Raw genomic sequence first — 24,508 nt, 5'->3', positions numbered from 1 at the left:
TGCTCGTCCTCGAGCAAAAGAAGAAAGAAGGGACGGAGAAGAAGAAGAAATAGAGGAGATAGAGGGTGAAGAAAGGTTCGGCCAAGGAGGGGAAAAGTGTGTATGAGGTGTGAAAATGAAGGAGTGATGAGGGGTTTATATAGAGGTGGAGAGAGGGGTAGGGTTCGTGTATTAAGGTTGGGGTTGGGAGGGAAATGATTTGAATTTGGATGGTGAGGTAGGTGGAGTTTTTGAGGAAGAGTGGGTGGATGTGATTGGTGAAGGGTGTTGGGGAAGAGAAATGGAGGTGATTAGAATGTGTGAAGAAGAGAGAGAGTGAGTTGAGGTAGGTAGAAATCCTGTGGGGTCCACAGATCCTGAGGTGTCAAAGATTTCTCATCTCTGCACCATTTTGGCATGTAAACGCCCTCTGAGTGCTAATCATGGCGTTAAACGCCAGATTGCTGCCCATTTCTGGCGTTTAACGCCAGTTTTTATTCTCTTTCTGGCGTTAAACGCCAACTTGGTGCCCTTTTCTGGTGTTAAACGCCAGTCTAGTGCCCTTTTCTGGCGTTAAACGCCCATAATGGTGCCAGACTGGGCGTTTAACGCCCATTTTACTACCCTTACTTGCGTTTAAACGCCAGTAAGCTCCTTCTCAAGGTGTGCTATTTTTAATGCTGTTTTTGAATTCGCTTTGATTTTTGCAGTTGTTTTTGTGACTCCACATGATCATCAACCTAAAGAAAACATAAAATAACAATGGAAATTTGAAAATAAAAATTGGGTTGCCTCCCAATAAGTGCTTCTTTAATGTCAATAGCTTGACAGTGAGCTCTCATAGAGCTTTACAGATGTTCAGAGCATGGTTGGGGCCTCCCAACACCAAACTTAGAGTTTGAATGTAGGGGCTTTGGTTGACTCTGTATTGAGAGAAGCTTTTTATGCTTCTTCTCCATGTGTACAGAGGATGATCCTTGAGCCTTAAACACAAGATAGTCTTCATTCACTTGAAGGACTAACTCTTCTCTGTCAACATCAATCACAACTTTTGCTGTGGCTAGGAAGGGTCTGCCAAGGATGATGGATTCGTCCTTATTCTTCCCAATCTTCAGGATTATGAAATCAGCAGGGATGTAAAGGCCTTCAACCTTCACTAAGATATCCTCTACAAGTCCATAAGCATGTTTCCTTGAATTGTCTGCCATCTCCAGTGAGATTTTTGCAGCTTGTACCTCAAAGATTTCTAGTTTCTCCATTACAAAGAGTGGCATGAGGTTTACACTTGACCCTAGGTCACACAGAGCCTTCTCAAAAGTCATGGTGCCAATGGTGCAAGGTATTAAGAACCTTCCAGGGTCCGGTTTCTTTTGAGGTATCTTTAACTGAGCCAAGGCATTTAGTTCTTTAATGAGCAATGGAAGTTCATTCTCCCAAGTCTCATTACCAAATAATTTGGCATTCAGCTTCATGATTGCTCCAAGGTACTTAGCAACTTGCTCTTCAGTAATATCTTCATCCTCCTCAGAGGAAGAATACTCATCAGAGCTCATGAATGACAGAAGTAGGTTCAATGGAATCTCTATGGTCTCTATATGAGTCTCAGATTCTCTTGGTTCCTCAGAGGGAAACTCTCTTGTGGTCAGTGGACGTCCCATGAGGTCTTCCTCATTGGGAATCATTGCCTTTCCCTCTTTCACAGGTTCGGCCATGTTGGACATGGTTATGGCCTTGCACTCTCTCTTGAGATTTTCTTCTTTATTGCTTGGGAGAGTGCTAGGAGGAGTTTTAGTGACTCTCTTACTCAGCTGACCCACTTGTGCCTCCAAATTTCTAATGGAGGATCTTGTTTCATCCATGAAACTTAGTGTGGTCTTAGATAGATCAAAGACTATGGTTGCTAAGCCAGAGCGATTCTGCTCAGAGTTCTCTATCTGTTGCTGAGAAGATGATGGGAAAGGTTTGCTATTGCCAAACCTATTTCTCCCACCATTATTATTATGGAAGCCTTGTTGAAGCTTCTGTTGATCCTTCCATGAGAAATTTGGGTGATTCTTCTATGAAGAATTATAAGTATTTCTATAGGGTTTTCCCATATAATTCACTTCTTCCATTGCAGGATTCTCAGGGTCATAAGCTTCTCCTTTAGAGGAGGCTTCTTTAGCACTGCTGGATACAGCTTGCAATCTAATAAGATTCTGAGAAATCATATTGACTTGCTGAGTCAATATTTTGTTCTGAGCCAATATGGCATTCAAAGTATCAATCTTAAAAACTCCCTTCTTCTGAGTTGTCCCATTGCTCACAGGATTTCTTTTAGAAGTGTACATGAACTGGTTATTTGCAAATATTTCAATGAGTTCCTGAGCTTCTGCAGGCATTTTCTTCAGATGAATAGATCCACCTGCAGAATGGTCCAATGACATCTTGGATAACTCAGACAGACCATCATAGAAGATACATATGAAGCTCCATTCTGAAAGCATGTCAGACGGATACCTTCTGATCAATTGCTTGTATCTTTCTCAAGCTTCATAGAGGGATTCACCTTCCTTCTGTTTGAAGGTTTGAACTTCTATTCTAAGCTTACTCATCTTTTGAGGTGGAAAGAATTTAACTAAGAAGGCATTGACCAGCTTTTCCCAAGACTTCATGCTGTCTCTAGGTTGAGAGTTCAACCATATACTAGCTCTGATTCTTACAGCAAAAGGGAAAAGCATAAGTCTGTAGACCTCGGGATCAACTCCATTGGTCTTAACAGTGTCACATATTTGCAAAAATTCAGCCAAGAACTAATGAGGATCTTCCAATAGAAGTCCATGAAACTTGCAATTCTGTTGCATCAGAGAAACTAATTAAGGCTTAAGCTCAAAGTTGTTTGCTCCAATGGCAGGAATAGAGATGTTTCTCCCATAGAAGTCGAGAGTTGGTGCAGTAAAGTCACCAAGCACCTTCCTTGCATTGTTGGCATTGTTGTTATTTTCGGCTGTCATGTCTTCTTCTTTTTCGAAGATTTTTGTCAGGTCCTCTCCAGAGAGTTGTGCTTTAGCTTCTCTTAGCTTCCTCTTCAGAGTCCTTTCCGGTTCAGGATCAGCTTCAACAAGAATGCATTTATCTTTGTTCCTACTGGTGCACAAAATTGTGATCATCAACAATGGCGCCAAAGACTTGGAGCTCTCAAACGTGAATCACACTTTGTCACAACTTCGCATAACTAACTAGCAAGTGCACTGGGTCGTCCAAGTAATACCTTACGTGAGTAAGGGTCAATCCCACGGAGATTGTCGGTATGAAGCAAGCTATGGTCATCTTGTAAATCTCAGTAAGGCGCATTCTAATGGTTATAATGGTTTTTGAATATAAAGAATAAATAAAGCATAAAATAAAGATAGAGATACTTATGTAAATCATTGGTGGGAATTTCAGATAAGTGTATAGAGATGCTTTGTTCCTTCTAAATCTCTGCTTTCCTACTGTTTTCATTCAATCATTCTTACTCCTTTCTATGGCAAGCTGTATGTAGGGCGTCACCGTTGTCAATGGCTACTTCCCATCCTCTCAGTGAAAATGGTTCAAATGCTCTGTCACAGCACGGCTAATCATCTGCCGGTTCTCGATCATGTTGGAATAGAATCCAGTGATTCTTTTGCATCTGTCACTACGCCTAACACTCGCGAGTTTGAAGCTCGTCACAGTCATCCCATCTCAGATCCTACTCGGAATACCACAGACAAGGTTTAGACTTTCTGGATCTTAGGAATGGCTGCCAATAATTCTAGCTTATACCACGAAGATTCTGATTAAGGAATCCAAGAGATACGCGCTCAATCTAAGGTAGAACGAAAGTGGTTGTCAGGCACGTGTTCATAGGTGAGAATGATGATGAGTGTCACGGATCATCACATTCATCATGTTGAAGTACAGCGAATATCTTAGAATAAGAATAAGCTGAATTGAATAAAATAATAATAGTAATTGCATTAATACTCGAGGAACAGCAGAGCTCCACACCTTAATCTATGGTGTGTAGAAACTCCACCGTTGAAAATACATAAATGATAATAAGGTAGACATGGCCGTGAGGCCAGCCCCCAATGTCTAAGGACTAACAATAATCAAAGATGTTCCAAAATCTCGTCCAAAGATGAAAATACAATAGTAAAAAGTCCTATTTATACTAGACTAGCTACTAGGGTTTACAGAAATAAGTCTAAGTGCATAAATCCACTTCTGGGGCCCACTTTGGTGTGTGCTTAGGCTGAGCTTGAGCTTTACACATGAAGAGGCTTCTCTTGGGGTTAAACGCCAAGTTGTAACATGTTTTTGGCGTTTAACTCTGGTTTGTGACGTGTTTCTGGCGTTTTACTTCAGAATGCAGCATGGAACTGGCGTTAAACGCCAGTTTGCGTCATTTAAACTCAAATAAAGTATAAACTATTATATATTTCTGGAAAGCCCTGGATGTCTACTTTCCAACGCAATTGAGAGCGCACAATTTGGAGTTCTGTAGCTCCAGAAAATCTATTTTGAGTGTAGAGAGGTCAGAATCCAACAGCATCAGCAGTCCTTTGTCAGCCTCCTATCAGATTTTTGCTCACGTCCCTCAATTTCAGCCAGAAAATACCTGAAATCACAGAAAAACACAAAAACTCATAGTAAAGTCCAGAAATATAAATTTTGCATAAAAACTAATAAAAACATCCCTAAAAGTAGCTAGATCCTACTAAAAACTACCTAAAAACAATGCCAAAAAGCGTATAAATTATCCGCTCATCACCTACTCATATGAAAGAGAAGAAAACAAAAAAAGTATGGAATCCTCTATGTCATAGTATATAGATTCCTTGATGTGTCAGAGGAAAAGAAGAATAGAAGGATGAGGTAGACAATTCGAACTTATTAAGAGGGAGAGAGTCCGAATTGCTAATAGAGGAGAAGTATTAGTCTTTAAATAGAAAGAGATAAGAGAGGGAGTTTTCAAAATTTTAAAAAGATTTTTAAAAAAGTGGTTAGTGATTTTCGAAAAAGATAAGAAATAGTAATTTGTAGAAAAAGATTTGAAAATAATTTTAAAAAGATAAGAAGTTAGAAAAAGAAAGTTTGAAATCAAATTAAAAGAGATATGATTGAAAAAATTTGATTTTAAAAAGATATGATTGAAAAGATATGGTTGAAAAAGATTTGATTGAAAAAAATATGTTTGAAAATATATGATTGAAAAACAAATTTTTGAAAAAGATTTGATTTTTAAAATTTGATGACTTGACTAACAAGAAATTAAAAGATATGATTCTAAAATTCAAATATTGAATTTTTCTTAACAAGAAAGTAACAAACTTGAAATTTTTGAATCACAACATTAATTGTTAGCAAGGATTTTTGAAAATATTAAAAGAAAAATGAAAAAGATTTGATTTTGAAAAAGATATAATTGATATGAGAAGATATGAAAAAGATAAGATTTTGAAAAATCAATATTAAAACTTGAAAAATTGAAAAAGATATGATTTGAAAACAAAATTTCCTCCTTGGTGCTATCCTGGCGTTAAACACCCAGAATGGTATCCATTCTGGTGTTTAACGCCCACTTATCTACCTTTTTGGGCGTTAAACGCCCAGCCAGGTACCCTGGCTGGCGTTTAAATGCCAGAATTCCTTTTTCACTGGGCATTTTGAACGCCCAGCTTTTTTCTGTGATTCCTCTACTGTATATTCTAAATCTTCAATTCTCTGTATTATTGACTTGAAAAGACATAATTTTGTAAATTTTTTGAATTTTTAATGATGAGAGAGAAAAATAACAAAATGAAACTAATTATGAAAAACTAAGATCAGACAAACAATGCATGCAAGAACACTATGAAGATCATAATGAACATCAAGAATCTATTTTTGAAATTTTTAAGAAAAGAAAAACATGCAAGACACCAAACTTAGGAATTTTCATACTAGAGACACTAATAATTTGAGAATGCTCATGAGAAACAACAAAAGGCACAAAACAAGAGAATTTAAAGATCAGACAAAGAAAATCATCAAGAACAACTTGAAGATCAATGAAGAACATAATGCATATATTTTCGAAAAATGCAAGAAAAGTAGAAACATGAAATTGACACCAAACTTAAAAATTGACACTAGACTCAAACAAGAAACACAATATTTTTTAGATTTTTATGATTTTATAATTTTTTTTGTAAATTTTTTTTCAAAAATTATTTTGAAAAAGAAAAATAAGAAACTCAAAAATTTTTAATAAGAATTCCAATAATCATGCAATGTTAGTCTAAAGCTTCAGTCTAAAAGGATTAGACATGGTTAGCCAAGCTTCAGCAAGACATTACATACAACAGCCAAATTGATGGGAGTCAACTAGCTCTTGTGATGATAAAAACACCATCTAAAACTCTAGAATTCATTCTTAAAAATTCTGAAGAACAAAATAAAAAGAAAATTACCTAATCTAAGCAACAAGATGAATTATCAGTTGTCCAAACTCGAACAATCCCTGGCAACGGCGCCAAAAACTTGGTACACGAAATCGTGATACACAACTTCGTGCAGCTGACCAGCAAGTGCACTGGGTCGTCCAAGTAATACCTTACATGAGTAAGGGTCGATCCCATGGAGATTGTTGGCTTGAAGCAAGCTATGGTCATCTTTGTAAATCTCAGTCAGGCAGATTCAAATGGATGTGGGGTTTTGATAATTGAAAAGCGAAATAGAACAGAAAATAGGATAGAAATACTTATATAATTTATTAGTGGGAATTCCAGATAAGCGTATGAAGATGCTTTGTTCCCTCTGAGCCTCTGCTTTCCTATTGCCTTCATCTAATCATTCATACTCCTTTCCATGGCAAGCTGTATGTAGGTGGATCACCATTGTCAATGGCTACCATCCATCCTCTCAGTGAAAATGGTCCTCTACGGTTTCTCGCATAGCTAATCATCTGTCGATTCTTGATCATGTCGGAATAAGATCCATTGATCCTTTTGCACACTGTCACTGCGCCCAACACTCACGAGTTTAAAGCTCGTCACAGTCATCCCATCCCAGATCCTACTCGGAATACCACAGATAAGGTTTAGACTTTTCGAATCTCAAGAATGCTGCCCATGTGATTCTAGCTTATACCACAAAGACTCTGATTGCATGGAATGGAAGCTCTGTTGTCAGGAGAGGCAACCATGCGTCGTGAACCAGGAGGCCAAGAGATACACAATCAAGCTCTCGCAGATAGAACGGAGGTAGTTGTCAGGTACACGTTCATAAGGGGGGATAATGATGAGTGTCACGGATCATCACATCCACCAGGTTGAAGTACGAGTGAATATCTTAGAACAAGAATAAGCTTAAATTGAATAGAAAACAGTAGTAATTGCATTGATTCATGAGGAACAGTAGAGCTCCACACCTTAATCTATGGTGTGTAGAAACTCTACCGTTGAAAATACATAAGAACAAGGTCTAGGCATGGCCGAATGGCCAGCCTCTCAAAAGTGATCAAAAAATCAAAAGATGATCAAAAGATAAAAATACAATAGTAAAAGGTCCTATTTATAGAGAACTAGTAACCTAGGGTTTACAGAAATAAGTAAATGGTGCAGAAATCCACTTCTGGGGCCCACTTGGTGTGTGCTTGGGCTGAGCATTGAAGCTTTCACGTGCATAGGCTTCTCTTGGAGTTAAACGCCAGCTCTGGTGCCAGTTTGGGCGTTTAACTCCAGCTTTTATGCTATTTTGGGCGTTTTACGCCAAAATTTTTATGCTGAATTGAAACGCCAGTTTGGGCCATCAAATCTCCGGTAAAGTATGGACTATTATATATTGTTGGAAAGCCCAAGATGTCTACTTTTCAACGCAATTAAGAGCGCACCAATTGGGCTCTTGTAGCTCCAGAAAATATATTTCGAGTGCAGGGAGGTCAGAATCCAATGTCATCTGCAGTCTTTTTTCAGCCTCTGAATCAGATTTTTACTCAGGTCCCTCAATTTCAGCTAGAAAATACCTGAAATCATAGAAAAATACACAAACTCATAGTAAATTCCAGAAATGTGAATTTTGCATAAAAACTAACAAAAATATACTAAAAACTAACTAAATTATACTAAAAATACCTAAAAACAATGCCGAAAAGCGTTTAAATTATCCGCTCATCATAAACGCAGGTAAAACAACGAATGAAAAGGCGAAGAGAGAACGCACGAAGGAGATTGAACAAATTTGGCAAGAAACTCATTTTCATGGAGGAAGAAGAAGAGTCGTTCATAATGCATGGTGAGTAGTGCGCTTTGAAAACAGGAAATTGTTGAATAATGTGCGTATATTTACTCTTGAATGTGGGAGTAATGCACGTGTATTTTGTTGGACTTATGCTAACTTGTAAGACTTATAAGTCAAAAAGACTTGTATGTGTAATAGACTTCTTTTTTATTTTAGAGAGAATATGATAAAATTTATCTTACATATATATAACCGTTGGAATTAATATCTGTTATTTATTACGATTTTGTTAGAAAACTATTTAACTCATAATAACCGACTAAAAATAAAAAATTGACTAGCATTAGTCAAATTTAAACATAAAAATCTTAGTAATTTACACACACATATATATAAAATATTCGGATCATAAAACTACACAAATATTCTAAAAAAATTCTACATGTTTGCTCTCAATTTTATTATATAAATAGTGGGATTTGACCATATTTCGCATTTGCTCGTAATACCCAATAAAAATTCACCATTTAATATAAAAAATGACAATTAAATCGTGAATAATCACTATGATTTAGATTCAGAAACAGACAAGTCTAAATCGTGAGATCTCACCATAATTTAAGTTCAGATGTTTAAATTGTGTAAATCATACTCAAAGAAAACGATTTAGTATGAAAAAATTTAATAAAAATGATAAATCATAAAGAATTCTAACGATTTAATATTTGTAAAAAAATTAAGAAAAACCATGATTTAGTATCATTAAAAAATTAGTTTTTCACAATTTAATTATTTTAACTTAAATTATGGTAAAATCTTACAATTTAGTGTCGTTTGCTTCTGAAAATCCTGGTGAATACCCATAATTTAGTGTTGCTTTCTCTCTATACTAAATCTTGGATTTTTATTAGATATATATGAGCAAACGTGAAATATGGCCAAATTCTACAATTTACATAATAAAATTGAAAACAAACGTATAGTGAAATTTCTTTTAGGACGTTTGTGTAATTTTGTGATCCAAATATCTCATATATGTAAGTTACTCTAAAAGTATTATGTGTAATAGTTTATGCCATGTACAAGACTATTTTTGAAAAGTGAATAGGTGATCATCGCTGTTAATACTATCTTTTGCACTAATGTAAGATAAAAAAATAATTTTTAGGGTATTAGAGAAATTATTTTATAATAAAATAGAAAATAAAGTTTTAATATTTAAAAATGATAGAATAATATAACTAAATCATATAAGATTTAAAAAACTATATGAGACTAATTTATTCTATTATTTTATTGGAACTTTTTTGTTTAATATAAACAAATCAATAAAGATCAAATTATCAATCTTTTATTAAAAACTAATTTATGTACTGAAATAAAATTAAAAATACATTAATTTGAAGAAGAGTCATTTCGAAACTTTCTAATTAATAATAATAATAATATCACTATTTTATTATATGTTACTTATATTATATCCTTAATAGAAAATTTTATAATAATTAAATCAATAAAAATAAAGAATAATTTAAAAAATATAAACAAGGGTAAAATACATATTTAAATAAAGTAACAAAATTACTCAAATATAACAATTGAAAAATAGTTACAGTTCGATTTTATACCTATTTTATATAAATCGTTACAGGATGTAGAATTTTAAATTTAAACACAAATCGTCATAAGATGTTAGGATTATGCCGGAAAAAAAAAAGAGAGAAAGAAATGGGTCAAAATCGCTATACAGAATTGCAGTTTGTGAACAATTCGATGGAAAAATATAAATCGTGCTAACAAGCAATGATTTACTAAGAAAACAACTCATTTCACCTAACCCACTTTTCTCTTTTTTTTTTTCAATTTTTTTTATTTTTTAAGTAAAGTATTATTTTTATCTTTAATATTTGTAAATAATTTTAAAAATATTCTTAAATTTTTTTCTGTGTCAATTTTATTTTTTAAATTTTTGAATAGCAACAATTCTAGAATTTTTTATTTTAATAAATAAAATAAATTGAATATTTACGAAAATAAATATTTTTTAGAGAATTTATCGATTTAAATTACAGTGTAAATATATATATATATATATATATAAGACAAATATTCAACATCTATAAAAGGACGTATAATTCTTGTTATTCTTCACACACATTATCCTTTCTCTGTCTCCTCTTTTTTTCAAAAACAAAGCTGAATGACCAGTAACAATCCATTCATAGTTGTGCTTCTTTATCCGAATTGTCATATGAGAAATGGCGACAACGGTGTGACATTTGAGTGTCAGGATCCGATATTGTTTCACACTCAGCGTGTGGAGACGTTGTTTGAACAAGCCTGTTGGGACACAAGTGAGGAAAATCGGAAGGGTGGCGTATAGCTTGCTGGCACCCATGGGAAATGGGGTCTTCCGATTTTGACTATTCCGACTTCACTGGGGACGAGCATGTGCGACTGATGTTCGACATTCATGGGAGGATCATGTGTGAACAGGTAATGGAGCTGTCTGCCGAGGTGGGTCACAGTGGTAGTGGGAGTTCTGCACAAGAAACCTATGTGCAGGACGACTGACCTCTCGCACCACCGCCCATTCATATCGCGATTCCGGAGCATGAGGCAGAAGAGGGTGAGGAGGAGTCGGACGAGGATTACGTAGCGGACAGTGGAGACAGTGAGTCTTCCGATGGTGGCGATGAGGATGAGTTTGTGCCGGAGACACCTACAGGGGCTTTGCCGCGCCATGTGCTGCCTCCACCTTACCCGATTCTACCGCTATCGGCTGTGCCAAGTCACTATCACAGTCTAGATCTGAACGCCATGCATGAGAGGATCCTAGTGTCTGACACCTGTGGAGTGGATTACAACCGAGACGGCGGTGTGGAGTTTTGGGTCGGACACTGGTTTAGAAGCCGAAAGGTGGTGCTTCAAGGTGTGAAGAACTACAGTATTCGCAGGAGTGTTGAGTACCGGGTGATCGAGTCCGACCGGTTAAAGTACCATGTGCAATGTCGTCAAGCCGATAGTGGGTGTCAATGAAGCCTTCGTGTGGCCCTTCGTCGGATTCTCGGATGCTGGTAAGTTCAAGTTTAATTGTGAATTTGAGTACTTTTGTATGATATTTTATTTTGGTTATAGATGTTGTGTAAGAATAAATTTTTTGTTGTGATTAGGGAGGTTCGAAGGTTTGGTGGACCACACAGTTGTCTGGCACCCATCATAACTCAAGACCATCGTCAGTTAGATAGCAGTCTCATCTGCAGACTCATATTGCCCTTGATTCATTCCAACCCATCTGTGAGTATCCCGATCTTGCAAGGTGCGGTCCAAGCCAGCTATAACTTCAAGCCGTCATACAAAAAGGTGTGGATGGCAAAATAGAAGACAGTTGCATGGATCTACGTGATTGAGAAGAGTCGTACAACAAGGTGCCGAAACTGCTTCAGGCACTGCAAAGCTGTTTTCCCGGCACCATATGTGACCTACGCGTCAAACCGTATTACAAAGGACACCTCATGGTGCGCGACTGCTGTATGTTCGACAAAGTTTTTTGGGCTTTCCCGTCATGTGTCGAGGTCTTCAAGCATTGCAAGCCATTTGTCTCTGTAGACGACACGCATCTGTATGGCAAGTATGGTGGAGTGTTGCTTATAGCGGTGGCGTAAGACGAGAACAACAACATACTGCCAATTGCTTTTGCCATTGTTGAGTCTGAGAGCATCGAGTCATGGTTGTTCTTTCTTACTAATTTGAGGCACCTCGTCACCCCACAAGACGACTTACTGGTTATATCGGACAGATCTCAGGCCATCAAGGCCGCCCTAGGCTCCGATGATAGTGGGTGGCATCCCCCTAGGGCGTTCCATGCTTACTGTATTAGACATATGGCTGTGAATTTCATGAGCCGGTTCAAGTCAGCTGAGGGCAAACGATACCTCATAAACGCTGCTTACAGTCCAAGTCAGGCGGGGTTTGAGTGGTACATGGATGCATTGAGGGGTGTCTCTCCGGCGATGGCGGACTGGGCTGGTCATTTCAGAAAGGAGATTTGGCTTCAGCATTGAGTGATCGGAGGTTTGGACACATGACCACCAATTTGTCCGAGTGCATCAATGCTGTGTTGAAGGGGACACGCTACTTGCCTATTTCGGCCATTGTACATATCACGTATGAGAGAATGCAGAAGTTGTTTATTACGAAGGGTAGGAAAGCACAGAGCTAGTTGACAGCCGGAAACTGCTTCTCACAGAGAATCTTAGCGGCCATTTAGAAGAATAGGGAAGTCATTCGGAAGATGCGTGTGACCCATTGTGATAGGTGGGCCTCCATGTTTGTTGTGGAGGAACTAGAGCCGTTCGAGGGTTGGGGTCATGGTTCCTTTCAGGTTTGGCTATCGAAGGGCACATGTGATTGCGGTTTATTCCACCGTTAGCATTGAGTGGGTCCCGTATGTGCATCCAGTCTACCAGCAGGAAGCTGTGTTCAAGGTGTACGAGATGGAGTTCCCACCCATTCCTGACGAGTTGCTGTGGTCGGAGTGGCATGGGAGATGATGCGTCCCAATCTAGCCATGCATCGAAAGGCGACTGGAAGACCAGTGTCCACCAGATTCCAAAATGATATGGATGACGTCGAGCGTTAAGAGAAGCAGTGTGCCTTGTGTAGGCAACTCGGCCACACTAGACGGGGTTGCCCCTACCAACCCACCGGAGATGCCTAGGCCATTTTAGTTTTGATGTACTTTACTGCTTTTTGAGTTTCGTTTTGAAAATTTTACATTCCATGTTGTAGTTCTTATTGTCACCGTTACGGTTTAGTTCTTTACTGTTAAATAGTTTGTTCGTCATATCTCTGAATTATCCGTTATTATGAAAATAAAGATAACATGACATCAATCCAACCAAAATAAAGATAACATTAATCCATCCAATACATAAATACATAACTTATAACTACGTACACATATACAATCCAACTAAAGTACAGAAAAAATACACAAAATGGCTACTAGTAAATATCATCTGTGGTGGGGATCTTGATAGTGGCGCCTGTGACCGGTGCCACATGGTGGAGCCTGAGTTTGGCGCTGAGATCTAGATGGCCTAGAGTCTCCGGCTGGTGGCGTTGGTGTAGCTGGTTGCTGGGGTGGTGGGGCATGGTATGGCTGGGCCCCACTGGACGGTGGACCTGTGGCGTACTGATGTAGCTGTAGGTGAGGATGCTAAGGTGGCCCTGATGGAGGGGTGACTGGAAGCTGGGATGAGATCAGATATATACCGTAGTCATAGGAGGGCGACATCGTGTACGGCTACCCGGCCGCACAGCCGCCCCGAACGATGACGCAGAAGCTGGTGATATCTGAGGAATCCAGGAGGACGTCTGCGTGAGACCTGATGCATGCTGGTAATCTCCAATCCCAACTTCCCTAATTGTGCAAAACTGCTCAACTATACGATCCATAGTCACCGGCGCGACGGTGTGAAGAGGGAAGGCATCATCAAGGAGGATCTCATCAAGCATTTCCTCTTTCTCCTGATGGGTACCGGAAGGACCACCCTCATGCCAACCTGGAGGTGATATATCCCAGTCTCCTAGAGGCTGCGCACCGCCACTCCCAGATGCATGCCATACTCCATGTGACGGGGGAGGAGGAGGTGGTAGAGGTGAGGCCTCTTTGTCCTATACAATGCCTCCATGCTCCTCCTAGTGGGCGTACTCGACCTCCTCATCAGACTCAACTCCGATCCCCACCCGTTGTGGGCGGAAACAGAATACTGAGATTTATTTCAATCTCTGTCTCTTAGTCTCTGTCTCTCAGTCTCAGTCTTTCCGTCTCTGTCTCTCCACCAAACGCTACCTAATGGCCAGTAATAGTCCATACATAGTTTTGTGCTTGTTTATCCCAATTGTCGTATGAGAAATGGCGACAACGGGGTGACATTTGAGTGTGAGGATCCGATATTGTTTCGCACTCAGCGTGTAGAAATGTTGTCGGATTTGAAGATTTTGATATTGAGCAAGATCGGTGGAACACAAGCGAGGAAAATCGGAAGGGTGGCGTATAGGTTGCTGGCACCCATGGGTAACGGAGTCTTCCGATTTCGACTATTTCGACTTCAAGGGGACGAGCATGTGCGACTGATGTTCGACATCCATGGGAGGATCATGGTGGAGCAGGTAATGGAGCTTTTCGCAGAGGTGGGACACAGTGGTGGTGGGAGTTTCGTACACTCAACCTATGAACAGGACGACCGACCTCTCACACCACCGCCCATTCATGTCGCCATTCCAGTGGATGAGGTAGAGGAGGGCGAGGAGGAGTCAGACGAGGATTACGTGGCGGACAGTGTGGACAGCGACTCGTTCGATGGTGGGAATGAGGATGAGTGTGTTCCGGAGACACCTGTCCAGACTATGGTGCGCCATGTGTTGCCTCCACCTCATCCAATTCCGCCGCTATCGGCAGTGCCAACTCACTATCACAGTTTGGATCTGGACGCCATGCATGAGAGGATTTCGTTTTCTGACACGGGTGAAGAGGATTACAACCTAGACGGCGGTGTAGAGTTTCGGGTCGACCACAAGTTTAGAAGCCGAGAGGCAGTGCTTCAGGGTGTGAAGAACTACAGTATTCGGCTGTGCCGCCAAACAGAGTGACTGGTACGTCCAGGCCAGCACAACCGAGCCCCAAGATAACGCCCTACACTCCGCGAAGTCCCGAAGAAGCGGTAGCCAACGTATGTGCACCAGATTGTTGGACTTGTCTGTCAACATATACCCTCCGATCAGTAACATAATATAGCACCTGACATACTATCAGAGGGTCTCCAGGTTGTCGGTCGGGGGCATCTGGCAGACACGATCACACAACCACACCAACTTCAGCGTGAAGGACTCCTTCCTCTACGCAGCTTGCTGTGCTGCCACCGGAGGCCTGGCACCAAGCAGCTGCTCCACCATGGCCCACGTCTCCGTATGGTACTACCGAAGTCACGAAGGCACCCCCAATGGGGTTCCTGTGTACGCATAGGCCTAGGTGGTACGCCACGTCCTGCAGGGTGATAGTGACCTCACCCCACGGGAGATGAAACGTGTGCGTCTCTGGACGCCATCGCTCCACTAGTGCTGAAATCAGGGAATTGTCAAAAGTAAATCCCTGAGGGGCACGGTGTCGCCGAATCCGGTCTCATCCAGATACGGGACAATGGCATTCAGTGGAGCTAAAGTATAGCTCACTCGCCGGGACAGTAGGAGGCGAGGCCTCTGAATAATGACAAACAAAAATAATATTTAAATTATATAAAATCAATTGTAACTTATAAATTATTTTTTAACATTTAAAAAATTTAATTTTACTTTCGATAATATTTATCTCTTAAAAGTCTCAAGATTAATTATTTTTATTATTACTTTTATTACAAATTAAATAATATAATACAACAAAATAAAGTCTTAAATTTCTAATAAAATAAAAATATCAAAATTTATTAACGTAAACAATGTTATACTATGATGGCATCAAACTTATAAATACTAACAACATAGCATAGGAATAACAGGGTTCCAAACTAATAATATTTATGTCATACCAACCTAGCACAAGCAGATAGAGTTCTAAATTAAGCCTACAGACCTAAGTCCTAACTCATATATACCAACTTTACAGATCTTCATGACTACCCTAATAATGGCAACATCATTAAATTTAACAACCATAATGAAACTAACCTTGAAGTCGGCCGCCCCAGCGTAATGTGTCGTCTCGTTCAACTTGTTTATGTTCCCATCATTCCCCACTTGGCGCGCCATCACCGCTTGGATCAAATGTATAGTCAGAAAGGGTTAAAAGAGGGGAGAAAAATGTTGACAAAGTCAAACTGGGGCCCGAAAGTCAGTTGTAAATGACTTCTATATATAGGCGCGTACGGGCTATAACTCGTTTACAATGTAAACGAGATATACACGTGTCACGCTGACGTGTCATATCTTGTTTACACTGTAAATGAAATATGACAATGGAATTTAAATTGGTAAATTCTCTAAAAAATATTTATTTTCGTAAATATTATATTTATTTTATTTATTAAAATAAAAAATCCAACAATTCTACCCTTACATTAAAAATGAAAATAGATGTTAGTGGCCTAACAATTTGACTTTTTGTCGTGGTCTGTAATAGTTGACTAGAATAAAAAATATTTTTATTTTATATTTTTTTTGTTTAAAAAAATAAAAGCATATAAAAATAAAAAATATAAAAGCCTCAAATCTGAACCCTAATAACCCCATTTGCATCTTTCTTCAATAAGAAACTGAAATTCTAAACTATGACTTCTCAAAGTTCAACATAATCACAAAAAAGTAGGTGACGAGAAACACTTACCTACAATTGTGGGGAGCTCTCTGTCCTATGGTGGTAAAAAACAGCAGAGAATTCAGGATGCAAATTTTAGAGTTGTATATACTATGAAGTAAAGTGTGTTGTTTAACTTGTATTTTGATATGGGCTTATGAAACTCTTCAAGTTCTTTACATTTATGTTGTAGATTATAAATGGATGCATTTTATTTGCTTGGGCAAATGATGAAGCAATAATACAAGATGTTGAAGTTTCCAGACTGAAAATGAAGATTTTCACTTTAAAAGCCAAATCATCTTATGTTAAATGCAAACTGTCGATTGCTACAACTCTTAATTGCTATATTGCGATGGATTATGGTCTCTTATTTTTTTAATCTTTATTCATGAAGTAGGGTTAGAACCTAGATGAAATTGGGCTATTAGCATTTAGAGAGATGGTAGGATTAGTTTTGCAAAGAAATATAAGTAATAGTAGTGAAATGGGTGAATTATGTTTCAAAAATAATGTCTTAAGTCAAAAATTTTGTAATGTTAATGTCCTTAAAGTTTTATTAATGTTTTAAAACATCCCTGACTGCATATTTGAAAATTGGGCTCAAACATGTTATTCTATCCCTGTATTGTGTGTTCTATATTACGTAATACATAAATATTTAATACAAAAAAATTCTCTCTCAATATAAAGGAAATATTTTCACTTCAGAATAAAGAGACTGAATTTGTCCATATCAAGATAACCTATAGCTTAGAGATATATAAACCAGATCATTATTTGTCACAAGAAACACTTTTTCAAAAGTGGCATACTATAGTCCTGTCAAGTTAGCATACTTCTAATAACAAAATAAGAAGGTACTCCAATTCAAAATATAAAGTATAAAACATGTTGGTCTTAAAAGCGCATTACAAGTTGCTAAGATCTTTTAAACTTTCAAAAAATACATTCAAATTTTGATTTGAATCCTATGACCCAGTGATAGAATTTGGATCTTGGCTTGCTTGACTTGAATGCTTTCCCAAATGATGGTGTTGCTTGTTTGGTCTTAAAACTTTTTAGTTGGCTTGTGGGATGCAAATTTGTCTTTTTTGATTGGATATTTGTGCTTGTGTTTTTTTGCAAATCCCTGTTGCTGGTTTTGTGTACTTGCAATTGATTTGCTCAAGTTGGTTCTCCTAGGGGATGCCATTATGGAGCTGGTCAGTTGTTTTAACAAAAAGAAATGAGTAAACAAGGTCTATTTAAAAGAAAGTAAATTATAGTTTGCATTCTAATAGGACAACCTCGCTTGTTGTGAACAAGTTTAAGATAATAAGAGCATTTTCGTTGTAACACAATCTTGAAACTGATAGGGCCTTAGGGTACTTCATCTTCTCCTTGTGCTCTTTTTTTTCTTAGGTCTCCCAATAGAAACTCTATACGATGGGAGTAGCACATCAGAATACAAAGTTTTCTCCTATATCATATATCCATTATACGAATTAATCATTAGAGTGTAGCATGCGACATAGGCTTCTCTCTTGTAACAGCCATCACATATATTTCTTGAAGTCATCTTTTGCATAATTAATGACACTAATAGCATGCGTATATGACAAACCAGTCAACTGGAACTTTCTGCATGAACATTCTTACTTAACTAGGTTAATTTATCTCTATCTCTAAACATCTCAAACCTACTTATTCTAGCAAGGATAGGAAGCCACTACCTAATAGCATCAAATTTTCTTCTGTAACCTTAGTTTAATCCTAGAAAAATATCATCCTTATACCTCTCAGTGTTTTTCCTATTCTCAACCCATTGTTTCATCAAGTAGACTTTAATTTCTTGTAACATAGTGACTATAGATTTTTCTCTATGCTCAACTATTGCATTATTAAAGCTTTCATACATGTTATTCACAACAATGTCATATTTTGAATAAAATTCAAACCTTGAATTACACCAATATTTAGGATAGATTTTGATCAAATGTCTGTAGGCTTCTTCATTGATGGCTCAAATCTCCTTCGTCTTATCCTCCCATACTATAAGATATGTGGATTTATGTGCTTGTCACATTTTCTATTTAAGGTTTAGACCTAGGAATTTATTTTCAAAAATAGTATAGAGGTGTCTCACACAAAATCGATGATCCACACCTGTAAATATATTGTAAAATTTCGGATCCCTGGTATTCTATTCCCTTGAAAATTCTGTTTCCTAGCTTATGCTGGTCATTCATATGGTGTCCAGTATGGAAGTGTCAGTGTATGACATACTATAACTCTAGACTTAGCTTCTGTTAGTGACAGATGATTTTTATTGCATGTTTGGATGCTTAACCTAACAAAATGGACTTGTATTTTTTTAATGAGATCTAATATTCTATACATGGTGTTAATAACTCTTTCTCAAACAGAGTGCATTAGAAGAACAGCTGGAGACATTGAGAAATTCTGTAGATTATCTTTAAAATAAACTATTGAGTTAAGAAATTAACTAACTTAATTGATGAGGACAAACATTGATCTAATGGGTTAAACATCCAATTAGTTTTGATTGTGTTTAATTAAGTGATGCTGGCCACAATTAGTAAACATAGCGGCAGCCCAAAATGGAACAAAGAAATTGAATCTGATCTTATGGGCAACATTTACAAACAAAGCCCAAATAAGAAATGACAAAGGACTATCATGGGCTGAAAGGTAAGTGAACAAAATGCAAGCCCAAGGTAATTCACTCAAGCTGATGCCTTCCAAGCTCTTCACATCTGCTTCGGTTAGACTCAGAGAAAAGAAAGAGAGAGCTTCGTTCCTCATTCATTCACCATAGAAGAAAGAAAGAGAAAGCTTAATCCAAAAGGCAAAGGTCTAATCACCCAAATCAAACCATTTCAAACTAAGTTAGAAATTAAAGGTGATTTATTTCCATTTGCATGCAATTTACTTTCTTCACTCCTTCTCCAACTCTCTGCTACTCCAATTTGGGATAAATGGAGAAAGTAATTTCTGATAATCACTACTATGAATCAAAGGCCAAAATTATTTCTTGAAGATAAAGTTGTAGCTCAAGGGTTTAGATCTGGGTTTATCATTGACCAACTTTTATCTTTGCTGTTCTGAGGCATTTGGTCAAGAAAAAAGGATCTATTCCAAAATTCCTAATTTAGGGATTAATGAAAGATAGTGAAAAGCTAAGTTGGTAGCATACAGTTCGAGAAATTGACTCTGAGGAGAGCAACTCAGCAACTTGGAAAGAGATATAAAAGAAAGATTTTCAATTTTTGAAGCCAAGGAGAAAGAACCAAAGTCTGAGATTCATTGATAGCTTCCTGAGAAGGTTCAACATTTTGGACGATGCTATCTAAAGAAAGAAGCATTCCGCCAAGACGAATAACTTGATTAGTGTCTGCTCAACCCGGTTCATCTTATAGCAATAGAGGCTGCTGAAGTATCAATCTTCTTCATGTTTTATAGTTTGTAATTTTATTTTCAATGTATATCTTTCTTTAATTTCTTGAGAGAAAAACGGCTGAAAGAGAGAAATCAAGAAAAAGCCTATGAGTGACAAAAGGCTGAGTGATACACTTGAGTAAAAAGCCTAGAGTGATTTCAAATTTCTTTAGGTTGTTTCTATTGTCTTGTGTCATGTACCTGTGAGGTACCCCTTTCTAATTTGGGTTAACACTTAGAGTGGAGAGTTAGATATTAGCATAACCAAGTCAAGTTAGGCTAGAACTTGAGAAGGAAAGGATTGTGTCAATCCTGTGAAATTGGTGTATATAATACTTTCACTGTTGTGGTGGAGACTGGATGTAGGTTACATTGCACAAGGCAATTGAACCAGGATACATGCTGGTGTCATTCTTCTTCTCTTTCTTTATGTTCTGTTTTCTGACATTTATGAGACAACAAAATTGTCTCATAAAATTTCTGCTGCACAATTCAAACAGAATCTAAATAAAAGCTTAAATAAAGACTTATATCATTAATGTAAAAGAAGGTCATAGATTCAACTCCTCTTCTCTAAACCTTCTACAACCTTCATAAACTAAGGGTGGTATGATCTAGTTTACTTTTGTCATGTTTGCTATGTTAACCCTATTTTTCAATAGATAGTTATTCTTTTTCTGTTTTTGATGCTTTAGGGCTTGGAAATTAAAAATCATTTGAAGAAGAGAGTAACTATACTGGAAAAGAAACAAGTGAGTACTTTTAAAATTCAAAGGGAATTAATCGTTTAATCTATTCTATTTTGGCTTCTTTTTTTTCCTTCCTTACCTGTTTGGTTATTTGCCATTCCGACAAGTAATTTGCAGAATTCGATGGACAAAGTGGGTTATAATGGCATAGCAAACCTAAAGCATCATCACTCTCAGTATAAGGAGCATATTATGAATTTATTGAATGATGGGAAATCAAGTATTAAATCCATAATCAATGTGATTGATGAAAGAGTCAGGAATTTTGACCAGAGTACTGTACCATATTTGATCCCCCAAAGAGATGGACAGTTAGAAGATCATGAATGTCGAGATGTGCATATATCCCTCAAACTAAACTAGTATCATCATCCAAGGTTTGAATCTGCAATGTTGATACTATTGTATTCCTTTCTCAAAGGGACTTATCATTTTTGCCGATATCAAACTTACCCTGATATCAATTGGGGTCAGCGGGCTAAAATTAAGAGTGCATAGTGCTGGCAAAAAATATGATTGATTTAATAGTATTCAAATTACAAGGACATACTCTCTTAAAAAATTAAGCTACTTGAGAGTCTCTATCATAGTTTTTCTCTCCCACAACTGTATTAGCTGTTTAAGAGTATTCACAAAATAATAATTTATTTAGTTTTTAATAGCTTTTGTGCTGACAAAAGTATATATGCTTTTGATATATAGTAATTTAGCATTCTAATATTCACTATGCTATATTCAGGTTGCTGCATTATTGCTCTTATCACAACAGAAGAAAAGACATTTATTGGATAGAAATATGAATGCAGCCCTTCAACAGAAGATTGAAGAACTTCAGAGAAATTTGATGCAGGTTATTATAAGTCACCTCTCTGCTTCGGACACTTGGAACATTTAGGTGCTAGTAGATTTTGTTGCTAGCAGAGTTTAAAAAAGGACTTAAGGTTTTGAAACAGCTCAATATTTGTTTAATACCTTATTTTCTTTTTTTTCCATCTATTATTATGTTGTAACTTTTTTTCCATCAATAATGCATGTGCCTCCAAATTGTGAATTAATGATTCATAATTTGAAGAGCTACATGTGCAGGGATATTTTCTTCTATCTATTATTTCTAGATATGATTTTTAATCTGTAGGGTGATTTTTTTTCAAATTCAGGTTACCAATGAAAAGGTGAAAGCTCTTGTGAAATTTGCACAACTAAAGTAGGAGCATCAGTTACTGATAGAGTATGATTACTTTCATATGATGGTTACGGGATCATTTTTTTATTTTTATATTATTAGTGGCTGCTATTTATTTTTGTTATTCTGTACTGAAATTTTTTTTCTGGAAGCATCTTTGTCTTTATTAATCAACTGAAAAACATTCATTGAAAACAGTGGTATCTTTATAATAGTGTTGTGCCATTTTGAAGGATAAACTTGCATTAAGCTGTTTTACAATGTTGTTTTCAATTGTTTTCTGAACAATTATATTTTCTAGGTTTTGATTTGATTGCCATAACTGAATAACATGTGAAATTGAAAAACATTCTGGAAAATAGTTTGCTAGTTTTCTGGTGACAAAGTAATGCGAACATGTACCATGAGAAAACTAAGTCTAAACCTCTTTATTTTATGAAATAAGAGATGTTTCTCTTCCTTAAATATTGCATGATTATCAAAATATGCTGTAGTTCTTGTCTAGGAAACTTGATCAGGAGACTAAATACGAAAAAGCCATAGTTAGCATTGGAGAAAGAAAGCTTATTACTCATAAAAGAGATGAAAGTTTAAAAAACTTACTGAAGAAAACATATCTAAGTCGATGGATTGGCCCACTTTATAAGAGCGGCAATGAAGTTGACAGTAATCCAAATAATGAAGGAAAATTCCTTAATAAGAGAACCTCTTGTATGGATTTTGCAAGGTAAGTGTTTTATTGGTAGTCAGTTAATCTGAATTTATTGCATTGATAGATGATTTTGGAGGGTAATTTAAGCATATCTCTAATGTATTTGACTTGTATGAAGCTACCACTACGACCAATAGTGATTGTTTTCATACTTTTGTCTATTTATGTGTAACGTGTCTTGTCCATCAGAATGAAGATTGAAATTTCAACGCTTAAGGAAAGCATGGAAAGCTTGGAGTGTTTAACTTCATCAATTCATAGGCTTCGTCTCTCTCTTTTCAAGGTACAAAAATATTTTGTTCCGTAAGTGCCAAAACTTTTATTTGAAAGAATAAAAGCATAAAAGGGAGGTTTCCCTTTTTGATGTATCAATTTCGTCATGTTTGTTTTTGAAACTCAACATCTGAAACATATTAATGTGGGTTGCTTGCTTGATATGGCTACTAGACCAAGAAATCTGTTACCTGTGAAGATGTAGTTTCTAGTATCTCCGAAGTTCTCAATGAAATTATCAATGAAGCAAAATTTGTAAAGACTGCACTTGGGAGCTCCTTACCCATCAGTTGGTCAGGGGAAGGAGATACTGGCTACACGGGAGATAATGCTAGCACTGGCACGACACATCAGGAATGCACTAAAGGACTAGGATGATGATGAGGATGAAGATGACACTGAAGACTATAGTTGATAGTTTTAGTATGGTTGAACAATATGTTGAGAATTATAGTTGATGATTAATATACTTTGTTTGTGTTTTAAATTATATTGACTTGCTTGTTTATATTACTTTTCTTTTAGTTTGATAATACGATGAATTTGTTTATTTTTTGAAATATTATAAATATTTGAATACAAATTAGATAAAAATTTGTATTAAATTTATATTTATTTTGTATGAAATCAAGTTTATTTTGTAATGGAAAAATCTAAAAAAAATTATTTTTTACTTTACTGACGGATTTACAAACGAATTTTCTATTTGTATTCAGAGTTTGGGATGGTTTTCCAAGGTTCTAATTACATATGGAAAATCTGTTACCAATTACTGACGAAAAATTTGTCAAAAATTACCGACGGAAAATCCGTTGGAAAATTTGTCTCTAATTACCGATGAAAAATCTGTCGAAAATTTGACGTTTCAGAGAAATGGAGGAAAAATCTGTCGGTAACTGGTAAAAATCTGTCGGTAAATTACCGACGGAAAAAATCTGTCGGTAAATAATTTCCGACGAGGTTTTTACAGAAATAAAGACAAAATCCGTCAGTAATTTCGTCAGTAACCAAAAATCCGTCTGTAATAAAGACCAAATCTGTCTGTATTAAGCAATTTTCTAGTTGTGATGAGGTAGCCTTTATGTTGTCATAGATAGAAATATTTTCAACTTCTTTTTCTCTTTCATCATTGAAAGTAAAAGAAGATGATGCAGATGAATTTGACATGTCAATTGATGCCTATTTTTCAGTATCTAAAACAATTTGTCACTGCGTAACTTTTCGCAAGTTCAGGATTATTTTAACAAAATTACAATCTATTGATAATGTCTCATTGGGTGTACCAATTTATTTTACTCAATTTTTCGTTCCATTATTAACAATAAATAAATTAACAACTTTCGAATTGTGTTTCACAATGTTAATTTAAGGAGCTTAAATGATTCTTTTTGTGGGTGTCTCAAGGTCTTAATTGTAGTTTTGAAAATAAAATTAAAGATAAAAAGAAAACATACAAGGTGTCGGAGGTAAAGTAAAATGCAAAAATTAAAAGAGAAATTAAAGGAAGAAGAAGAATAAATAAAAGTAAAGAACTTTTAATTAAAAATAAAAAATAGAGTATAAGATTGAATTCAAATTTCAGAGGAATTACT

General features: G+C 36.6%; 1 protein-coding gene across 1 annotated transcript; it reads left to right on the top strand.

Annotated features, from left to right (window-relative positions):
- Window positions 1-20,871: 20,871 nt before the first annotated feature.
- LOC107470457 (uncharacterized) lies at window positions 20,872-23,294 on the top strand. The gene is made up of 5 exons (XM_016089852.3): window positions 20,872-21,084; window positions 21,488-21,598; window positions 22,426-22,658; window positions 22,833-22,926; window positions 23,091-23,294. Exons 1-5 carry the CDS (start codon window positions 20,872-20,874, stop codon window positions 23,292-23,294), a joined length of 855 nt encoding a protein of 284 aa, XP_015945338.2.
- Window positions 23,295-24,508: the final 1,214 nt, after the last annotated feature.

The sequence above is a fragment of the Arachis duranensis genome, chromosome 10, assembly GCF_000817695.3.
Source record: "Arachis duranensis cultivar V14167 chromosome 10, aradu.V14167.gnm2.J7QH, whole genome shotgun sequence".
NCBI classification, from domain to species: Eukaryota; Viridiplantae; Streptophyta; class Magnoliopsida; order Fabales; family Fabaceae; genus Arachis; species Arachis duranensis.
This window is presented reverse-complemented; position numbering and strand designations above follow the sequence as displayed.

What these genes read in the sequence shown, in the direction of transcription:
- LOC107470457 (XM_016089852.3), top strand. Translation starts at nt 20,872, where the DNA reads ATGGACAAAGTGGGTTATAATGGCATAGCAAACCTAAAGCATCATCAC. An exon ending in TTCAGAGAAATTTGATGCAG is followed by an intron (nt 21,599 to 22,425) that starts GTTATTATAAGT and finishes AATATGCTGTAG; the next exon opens with TTCTTGTCTAGGAAACTTGA. An exon ending in TCTTGTATGGATTTTGCAAG is followed by an intron (nt 22,659 to 22,832) that starts GTAAGTGTTTTA and finishes CTTGTCCATCAG; the next exon opens with AATGAAGATTGAAATTTCAA.